Source organism: Adiantum capillus-veneris, chromosome 22, assembly GCF_014529385.1.
Source record: "Adiantum capillus-veneris isolate H3 chromosome 22, ASM1452938v2, whole genome shotgun sequence".
NCBI classification, from domain to species: domain Eukaryota; kingdom Viridiplantae; phylum Streptophyta; class Polypodiopsida; order Polypodiales; family Pteridaceae; genus Adiantum; species Adiantum capillus-veneris.
Window position 1 is genome coordinate 43016513 of NC_140952.1, and position 10556 is coordinate 43027068.

Here is a 10556-nt window from a genome sequence, read left to right on the forward strand (position 1 = left end):
CGAGTAAATTGGGACACAAGTTGGATGGTGGAAATCCTACATCACGACGAGTATGAATGACCTCTCTCTCATAAATATGACATCTACCTAGCTCTTGAAGTGCCACAACAACATCACAAGATGCATGCTCCGTATGCCCTATCTTTTGGTCCACATCCCTCGAGAAAGACTAATTTTATTCCCATGTTAACCCATACCTCCTGACCTCTCTTCACAACATCTCTTGTATTAGCAATCTCCTTTTGCAGATCTTTGATTCTCTCTATGTGATCATGGACACAGGCCCATGGTTCTCTTTGTCTGAAGTCTTGCTTTTAGGGGGAACAACAGTGAGAATGCTGGTGAGAAAGGCTATCCTACAATCAGCACATTATCCGATAATCCATGTACTCTTGAGAGACATCCCTTCACAGTTGTTGCCTGCATAGCATTTGATCCATTAGAAGCAGAAGAGTTAGGGCTGCTTCTTTGGGCTCACTGCATTAAAAATCATTTCTTGCCACCCATAGGTTTTGGTTTTGATGCTCGATTGTTGTGCTCAACTATGGGAGCTTCTCCACCCATAGCCTCTGTTAACTAGTAACAATCGTGTCTAAACCATCATGTGTTGTGATGATCAAACTAATGCACATATGAATTCATCTCCCTCATAGAAATGCTGCATTTGCGTCTAGGTTTGGCCTCAGCCAACTCGATCACATCATCGCATCTAGAAGGCACATAGTCAGGACATTTGGTAGTGCATAGCAAGGCATCCTTAGCAACAGCATCATCTCCTCCTGCACATTGCTGGTCGCTGGTGGATGGTGTCTCTTAATGCAGTATGGAGGTCAATTTTAGAACAAAGACACATTTGAAGACATGGATGAGTTGCCATGGACGTCTTGCATCTGAGTACTAAATCTTTGAATCTGTGAGATGTGATGCATTACAACAGATTTTAACCATATAGCTAAAGATTAGGTACTCTTTTGCATATACTATTCACAAGTACTTTGGCACTGTAGACTTGATACTTGGCACGCTTTTTTGAAGAGCTAGAATGCTCTGTCATCAATTTCTATGTGTGATTGATGTGCGATCTCATGATTGGTGTGATGGCTGTAAGGAAGCCGAGGAGCCATGCATTTTCGTCTTATGCAAGTGTCTTTCAACTCGAGCGGGAGTTTGTGTATGGCCTTTGAGCCCTCTGTGGTGTGTAACGTCTATCCTTCCTCTGCCTTGATCTTCTAGCCACATGATTAGAGTCTACTTTCTTAGCTTCTAAACTTTTTTAACTCATTGCAAAGTAGCAAAATCAAGGCATGCTAGTTTTGTGAATAGGAGCAACACGTTACCTATTGAGCCCCTTGGGTTCAAGCCCACAAGTGTTCAGAACTAAAATAAAATAAGCAAGGGGTTCAAGCCCACAAGTGTTCAGAACTAAAATAAAATAAGCAAGGCATACCATGAGGAAGAGTTAAGGAGGTTAAGATTTTGCATAGTTATAACCTTTCTCGTTTTCCACAGTTGAGCAAACTAATTTCTAATCATTTATTAACACTCTGAACCATACAAATTGTTTGCCAAGCGGAAAGTGCTTGGCCAAATTAGTAGGATTGGCAAATTCCAAGCTTGTCATCAAATTACCCTCTAAATTGCACCCAAAAAAATATATAGGATTACATCTTCTTTCTCAGCTCAAAATCATCAAGACATGAATCATGAATCATCTCCAATTTCTAGCAGAAATACCTGGGCCTCCCCCATAGCTCATTCTGGACTTGTCATGTGAAGCTCTCAAATGAAGGGACCCCCCTTCCACAAACCAAGAGACAAAGACAAATTCAAGGCTTCACATGCAAATAAACATATAAAATGATAAAATATCGATGTACACTTAACTCCCTTCTTTGCAGAGGCTTGCTTTAGAAATCCAAAAACACTTGCATAAACGTGCAAAGAAAAAGGCACTATTTTAAAGCATCAACTATACACTATACCCAATTGCATCATCCTAAATAGATGCTACACATAACAATTGCTCCACCACCCAAAGAAGACAGACGACCAGCGGGTTTGGGTTGGGGGGGGGGGGGGGGGGGGGGGGGGGGAGGTTGTTCAACCTCATGGGACGCATCCCGTAGCACAATAAGGCTCATATCACAAAAAGCGTTACCAAGACACCGAGTGAGGTAGCCAGCAGAGCGGCGATTTTCACCAACTTCTGATCCAGCAACACCATCCTGACCAACTTCCCATCCACAACAGCATTGCAGCCTTGTATCTTACGTGTAATGCGCGTAAAAATATCCACTCGCTATCAAGTAGAGTAATAGTCCAAAATGACATTTCCAACCACCACTAGAAGTGCCGCTTCACATGCTCTGGTATAAGTTTTCGAAGTAGCTCTGGTGCTGCTCCTCTCAACTCTGCAAAATATCACTTACACTATGGAAAATCTGAAGAAGACAAAGCTAAGCTATGCCTATAAAAGCAAGAAATGAGAACAAAACAACTACTTCAATTAGACCTTCAAAGCTAATGCACACCCTACCTTGTGGCTTGAAATTGAATAGAGGAGGCAGGGACCTTCCATTGGGCAATCGCGTATTAGGATCGCGCAGTTCATCGAAGAAAGGATGCACACACGCCTCAAGCTAAATAATGAAAAAGAGAGGCCATGTAAGTTAGCCCTAAACAACTTAAATGTACAAAAATGTGTCTCGACCTCTTACAAACTTACGGCTGTGTATCTGAGACTCGGTGAATATTGAAGCAGGCGAGAAACAAGATCCATCGCTTCTGACGGTGTGCGCTTGGGGAAAACCTAGGAAGGTTTTGAAAGGGGAAAAAAAAAATTAGACTCATCCCACATTGGCGGATAATTTACTAGAGTTATCAATTAGGATATATTCAAGTTTTTAACTAATCCACATAAGAAAACATTTCAGTGTTAAAAACAATAGAACTTTAACTAACCAAGATCTAGCATAAAGGGAGAAAACTAGAATAGCAGCAAGACAATCCAACTACATCAGCTGCAAACCTTGTGCCAGGGATGTGCTTTAATCTGAGGAAACTTGTAATCCGTGTAATTTGGATTCATGCACTTGATCTCCTCTCTTGTTGGAGTGCCTAGAACCTACAAATACTCAAGATTCAGAAGTAGCTTCACAAGAAAAGATGAAATGCAAGTACAATACAACTATGCCAAAAGCTCAAGTATATAACCATGCACTCACCTTTATGATTTCTACCAGCTGCTCGACACCACTTTCACCAGGAAAAAGAGGCTGAAACACATCATAAAATTCATTTGAGTTAGATAAAGCATATCATCCACCTAGCATGTGTGATACCAAATTTCTAAATAATTGTCAGAAAAGCACCTGCCCAAGCAGAAGCTCAGCCAGCACACAACCCAAGGACCAGATGTCAATAGCAGTAGTATAATGAACGGCTCCAAAAATAAGCTCTGGAGCTCGGTAATAGCGCGAGCATATGTAAGCTATGTTCTGCTCTCCCTTAACCTAGAAAAGTAACACCCAGAAGACCATTTAAGAACAAATGGCACAGAGAAAAATTTAGCTTTGCCCATTAGGTGCATGCACTCACCAACACTTTGGCACTCCCAAAGTCGCACAACTTAAGTTGGTGAGTGTGTGGGTTGACCTGGAAGAAAAGTAATTGTAAATAAACTATGTGCTCAGAGTGCTCTACTCTCCATTTTCAGCAAAATTTCCACAGTTACCAACTTATAAGTTTAGCTCACCAGGAGATTTTGCGGTTTTATATCCCGGTGGCATATGCCAAGGCCACCATGAATGTACGCCAAAGCTCGGCAAATCTACAACCCACATGAATCAGCTGGAACCCTCTAGTACAGAAATCCCCTCCTGGCCTTGTGAACAAATTTGCTTACCTGATAAGCGTAAAGCTTGACATAAATAAGAGGCATTCGTTGATTCGCACGGCTGTAATGCTTCGTTACACGATAAACAGTTTCAGGAACATACTCAAGCACAAGATTAAGGTATAACTCGTCCTTCTCTGTGTTCGAATAAAAGCAATGTTTGAGGCCCACTATATTCGGATGCTCGAGCATTTGCATAATTTGCAGCTCACGGTTTTTGTAGCGTTTATCCTGCAAAACCTTTTTAATGGCAACCATCTCTCCAGTCTCGATACACCTTGCCTGTAAAACAGATTGAGCCTCAATACAAGCCTGTTAAACCTTTTTCACAAAATCATAAGTGTGCAATACTTACTTGAAAAACAATTCCAAAAGATCCAGTACCAACAACACGTTCGGCCATATAGCTAATAACCTGTAGAAACACGACAGCTACTTAGACATATCAATATACACTTAAAGGAGGTGGAAGAGCAATTCTTGAACAAACTTCTCAACACCAATCCAAAAGATTTCCTTTCATTATATGGCCTTTAGAAGTGAAAACCCTTTAAAATTAGACTAATCATGCCATCGCAGCATTCAAGTATCAAAATGTACAGAAACTTGTTCTTTTTCCTTCCACTCAAACTACCTGCTTTTGTTGCCCATTTGAGCCTGCCACTGCTGTCACAATGATGTTGCCAGACTCCGTGCTGTTGCTATTAGCAAGAGCCGTTGCTCCCTCCTGTTGAATAGGCGGCTGTTGATGAGTGCTTTATTAAAAAACACAGATGTAAATCATAGGAAAAAAAAAAGACCATCTGTGTCATCCAACACACCCCAACCTTGTCATTGCCGCTATCGTCCAGCCTATTGTCTCGCAGCTTCATCTCAAGCATCTCCCTCGGCAGCTGATCTACACCTCCCTTTCCAGCAAATACTGTGCTGGACCCTGCTCCTGTTCGAGCCACTCCTGGCTCAACTCTGGCAGAAGCCATCGTACACTGGTCCCTCAAACTCTCAGCCGGATCACCCAATAATGTCTTGTCAGCTACTCTTTCCCTTACTGGGCAACCTGAATCATCTCCAACCTGGAGTTGTCATGCAGCACAAAAAATAAGCTTAAACCATGTCTACATTGATCTAATCCACGAGCAGTAGATATTAAGCCTTATCAACACAATAGGCTACCTTAAGCCTTATCAGTACAATAGCCTACCTTAAGCAAAAGCTATTAAGCCTTAGCAGATGAAGCTTCAACAGATAGTCATGCTCCTGACAGAGTTCAATTATGATGAGACCGACACAATGGTGAGCCAACAACAAAAATGCAAATGAACTGCCTAAATCCCTCATGAAAGCAGCTACTTCAATTATTGATGAGAAGCACGACCACTGATTGGACAGTCGAGATTACAAGAACTAATCTATTGTAAAACAGTGAGATATTCCATGCCAAGCAGAAATGGTTGAGAAACTAGCCAGATGATCTGTTAGGCCAAAATTAAAAGGGCTCAAGTAATACTCTTTTGCTATCAGAGGTTTAAATATAGCTATCCGATGATAAACATTCTCACTAGGAGTTCTAGCTTTGCATCACAAATACAGGTGAATATCTACTAGGCATAATGATTCAGGATATGAAACCATGAGCAAGAAAGGTTTAACTATATGCAAAACGTCTAATCAACGACGGCGCGCTAATTTCTAGACATTCGGTGCAGTACATGCTGACGAGAAGCTCACAGAATAAAGGAGACTTTTGGTCTCACAAAAACAGTGCAGCAAAGAGTAAAGGCACATTGGAAACTCTGAAACTAGGAAAAAGTTCCAAGTGAGAGTCAAGTCACGGCACAACCCAAGAGAATATCGCCTGGTAGTAAGCACTATTGATTAGAGAACTTAACTACTAAAGGGGATATCTACTGCAACAGTTGAGAGCTTCATATGAACATTCACATGGAAAAAAGCATGCCAGCAAACAAACAAGGGCTTGCAAAAGATGAACACACACTTACTACCTCAGCAGAAACCGATGACCGCCCTGCCGCATAGCTCTTCAGCCTTCGCATTGCATGCATGGCAGCAAGTGTCGCTTACAGAGCCGCAGAATTAGCTGATGCTTGTGTGCTCCCATACCTCATGACTTTGGCAAGCGCCAGAAATGCCCAGATTTCGTTCCAAATTTAGGCGTCCAAACCTGCTGACTGAGTGAACCGGGCCAGGAAAGCAAAGTGAAAACGCAAAACGTCGATTCGGCAGAGAGGGCAGCTGGAGAAGGGCTCTTCTGCGTGGAGCCTCTCTTATTCCTGCGTAGGGGAGAGGACAGGACAGAAACCCTAACCCTAATTTACTCCACAGCAGACTAGCGCAGGCAGGAGTACACAAAACGATCGTTGTGTATGTCCGGAGACGACGCACCTCTTCAATTCAGTGTTCCCATGAAAATGTTGAAGTTGAGTCCACCAGAGTCCAGACATGCTTTAAAACTCTCATGCGCCGACCAGCGCTTGTCCTCGGACCGGCCCAGCCCGTAACGTGTCGGCCATGGCTCTTCTAGCACCGGCTATACCTGGTCCCTTCCCCTCCAGCGTGGAAAGCATACGTGGCATATGATCCCACGTGGCCTCTTCCATTTGGAAAAAGGCTGACACACACAGCATATACAGTCTACAGATGCTCTTATCCTCTCGACGTGGCATTCCCCACGTGTCAGTCCAATATGGAGTTTGAAATTTAAGGCTCAGATGTTGGAAAAGCTTCTGGCAAAGAAACAAGGGCAGTTACACACTAAGCACAATCAAAAATACGTGTACGATGTGTATGACAAGCGCTAGAAGTTGGGGTGGCACCCAAGCCTCGACCAAACCAAAGGAGAAGTGCTACAGCACTAAAGGACACCCCAAACCAAAGGGAATTGGTGAACGTAGACCATCTAGGGAAATTTTTGGGGCTCGTGGGGATCAAACCGACTGCCTCAAAGTCGAGTGAGAAGTGCTAGTGTGGGGTATAGACATTCCTTGTTAAGTGTTAGAGTTTGGACACCATGCTATCGATGATTGGGCTCAGACAAGGCAGAGGAAAAAGCAATGGAAAAAGCGTGCAGGGTAGTATAGATGGCACTCTACCATTAGAGCAGTGTTCGAGAAAATTCATTTTCACAAACATACAAAAATCCCTCCAAGACAAATCTAAAACGGAAATTTCACAATACTAGCCAGTATTTTTGCAAAATTACACTATTTTTCATGTATTTTAAGCGAAATTTTCTCCTTCTTGCCCTCCCCTCAACCGGCTACTTTTGATTCTGCAACCGCCTCAAGGCTAAGCTAAGGCACACTTTTCCTGAACACTACATTAGAGCAACAAATAAACCGTGTAAGTATGTGATAACCCTCCCCTCCCCCCTCGGGATGGAAACCTTAGATAATGCCTTACTTTGTAGCTCAAAAAGTAGGAGAGCTAGCCTGCTTCATTCTTAGCCAATCACCATTTCAGGGTGACAATCCTAACTCGGAGATCTGCACTTTAAGAGTTTCTTTGTAAAATGTGGCCATAGATCTTGTGAACTATAAGAGCAGAGTCATGGGAAAAAATGAGAGAACAAAGCCTTCTAAACTAGGTCAAAGGCCACACATAGTCTACTAACAATCCACGATGTTCACACTTAGTTCATTGACAATGCACAATACAAATTGGACAGTAGAGATCATGAGACTGGTGTGTCGTTAATTACTACAGAAGCAGCATCCAAAGCTTGAAGTGTGGGTCATCTTGTTCACATTGAAGATTGTGGCAGGCGGTACTTTGGTGCGTAAACAGCTACATGAAATTATCATTTTAGATTTCGTGCACATTTTATAGTAGGTTAAGACTATACGAAAGCAGAGCTCCTACATGGGTATGTGTCCTTCATAGCTTGGAGCCATTTATCTAAAAGTAGCTCTTCATTTTTGGATGCGCTAAAAAGATGGGCGGCACTCCCCCCTTGCAACAATAGAGGTTCCACCCACTTTTTCATTTGATATTGTCGAGAACATACTTGAGTCCTATGTCAAAGTGTGAGAAGCAATCGGTTTAGCCACAATCTCTCAGATCATTAGTTGTTTGTAGCACCATCAACTTTGATTTTTTTTTAATGCTTGGACGTTGCAAATTGGAGAAGAGTTCGAAGGTTTGTTGAGATAAACCTCGTCATCACATATATACCCTGGTTTTATCATATTGATAGGACTGTGTTAGGTTGTCAACTGGACTTTAATCCAGTCAAAAGACTATAGTCAAGGTTTTTTAGCAATCTAGTATCGTTGTTTAGATGTTTGCCAAGAAGGTAGTCACGCCAAGAAGTGAAATTCAAGAGATCCGCTATAATGTAACTTGACACCAATCATAAATTGTACTAGTAAAACGGCGCCGCCTTCGGCGGTGGCATGGCCCCTCTTACCCTCAACTTCTTCACTCTTGACAAATTTCACAAAAGAAGATCAAGAAAATTACTCTCTCTCTCTCTCTCTCTCTCTCTCTCTCTCTCTCTCTCTCTCTCTCTCTCTCTCTCGGAGGGTTTTACAACATCTCTAGTGTCGTATCTCTCTTCTCTCTCTATCTCTCAGTCTCATACACTTGCACGCACAGTGTCCATTCACTTTGTTTATGATCATTGCACTCTCTCATTAAGAACGGAAGGCTCTCCCTTCCATAATAACAAAAAGGAACCTTGAGCATATTATGGAGCACTCATCTTGAGCAACAACATTCTTTCCACTGCACCTTACATTGGTATCAAAGCTTTGGCAATGTTCTATATCACTCAAGGAAAGAACCACAAGAACCACATGATTTTTTCTTGTTGCGGTCGCACGAACCCAAGTTCACTTGGGCGTGTCGATTCCTAATCGTGTTTTTGAAGAGTGACCGGAAACCCAAGAAAGAAGGGCTTGTGCAAAAAGGAACCTTGAGCATATTATGGAGCACTCATCTTGAGCAACAACATTCTTTCCACTGCACCTTACATTGGTATCAAAGCTTTGGCAATGTTCTATATCACTCAAGGAAAGAACCACAAGAACCACATGATTTTTTCTTGTTGCGGTCGCACGAACCCAAGTTCACTTGGGCGTGTCGATTCCTAATCGTGTTTTTGAAGAGTGACCGGAAACCCAAGAAAGAAGGGCTTGTGCAGCCTCCCCTTGTGCCTCATTTCACTCATTGAGAGCGGACCGTGCACTTAGCGGCCGGCCAATCGACGTGAGGTGGGAAAAAGCAAGGCCACCGAGGGGTGCGCCCCGTGGAAAAGAGCAGAACTCGGGTGAAGAGAAGATCCTTCTCTAACACAGATTTCAAGCGAAAGAAGAACCTCAAGAACTCAAGAACCCCAAGAACCAAGATTCACAAGAACCAAAGTTCCTCGTGAACTTAAGAACCAAAGATCACAGTGCATGATCATCACTCGAAGTGGAATGGATACTTTGCTTGGAAATGATGAGCATGAGAGAGGCGAAGAATAATTTTCCCCACCAAGAGGTTTTCCGACCCTGTCCCTTCCCCATCTACGCAAAGGATTGCACTAACTCCTATGGAGGCTTTCGAAATGATGATGATGGACAGGAAGTTAGAGCGCAAAGCAAGAAGAGCACAAAGAATGGCAGAATTTGATGGTGAATGTGCAGAAAGAAAAGCAGAAATGGATCGCGAGAACAAAGCAAGAAAAGCCATGAACGACCGACACATGAAAGAGATGTTGCGACTCTTTTTCATTGTGCAAGCGCAGTTTGCACACAATCGGGAACATGAGACTCTCTCAGTCTCTTCTCCAAAGCATGACACACATGATTGGAATGATAATGATTTGAATATCAAGATGCTCGAAAGTCCTTGATAAAGCTTGATGCAACTATGGACAAAGACAACTATCAAAGTCATTTGCATACATACAAGGCATTGATTCAAAAGAAGAGAAGAAGATAAGAAGTAAAGCAACAACTTTTTCAAGTCCAAAAAAAGGCACATGCATGTGGAAGATTTTGGAGAAACTTGAGGGGCAATCAAGTTGAGAATTTTGGTAACTTGAGTCTTGTGGATATGTACACACATTGTAGGCAATTATATGAGCAAGCAAATGCTGAAAAAATGCCATTTTATGGTTCACTCCCATGTATGCCCTCTTTTTTTACTATTGAGGATGTATGTGGTGGGCTTGAAAAGTTGGCCACTCGCAAAGCGAGAGATCTTCAAGGTATCAAGCTGGAGATGATCAAATGGACGGGAGATTTTACCCATGAATGGATGTGTGATTTGTTCAACCTTGCACTTCAACATGGTATGCCTTATGATTGGAGTACTAATTGGGTTAAGCCTTTGCACAAAGGAGGGGATGTAAAGAATGTAAACAACTACCGGACTATAATGATTGGGTCTCTTATGGCAAAGTTGTTTGGATGCATAATGAAGATGAAATTGAGTGATTGGGCTGAAGATAATGACAAGCGTGCAAAGGGACAAGAGGGTTTTCGTCGATGCCATAGCATCATTGATCATCTTGTCACTCTTCGTGTTCTCATGGAGGAAAGTCGGTTGAAAGGCAAGTGATTGTATTGTTGTTTTGTGGACTTTAAGAAAGCCTTTGATATGATTCCACGTAACAATTTGTGGAGAAGGATGGAAGAACTCCAAGTGCCAAGTG

At 42.5% G+C, this 10556-nt stretch overlaps 1 protein-coding gene across 7 annotated transcripts; it reads right to left on the reverse strand.

Moving 5' to 3' along the window:
* Positions 1 to 1509: 1509 nt before the first annotated feature.
* Positions 1510 to 6393, reverse strand: LOC147429226 (shaggy-related protein kinase epsilon-like). 7 transcript variants are annotated; one of them, XM_086495343.1, is made up of 13 exons: positions 5896 to 6389; positions 4723 to 4968; positions 4530 to 4637; positions 4251 to 4310; positions 3905 to 4177; positions 3755 to 3829; positions 3598 to 3654; positions 3372 to 3512; positions 3225 to 3275; positions 3029 to 3124; positions 2726 to 2809; positions 2537 to 2639; positions 1510 to 2411 (listed from the first exon to the last, which is right to left on the reverse strand). In XM_086495343.1, the coding sequence occupies exons 1-13, from the start codon at positions 5956 to 5958 to the stop codon at positions 2344 to 2346; spliced, it is 1425 nt and encodes a 474-aa protein (XP_086351469.1). In that variant the 5' UTR covers positions 5959 to 6389; the 3' UTR covers positions 1510 to 2343. The 7 variants fall into 7 exon arrangements, with proteins under 7 accessions (XP_086351469.1, XP_086351470.1, XP_086351471.1 ...); XM_086495344.1 differs by having other exon boundaries at positions 5899 to 6386; XM_086495345.1 differs by having other exon boundaries at positions 4530 to 4622; positions 5896 to 6386.
* Between the last annotated feature and the right edge of the window lie 4163 nt (positions 6394 to 10556).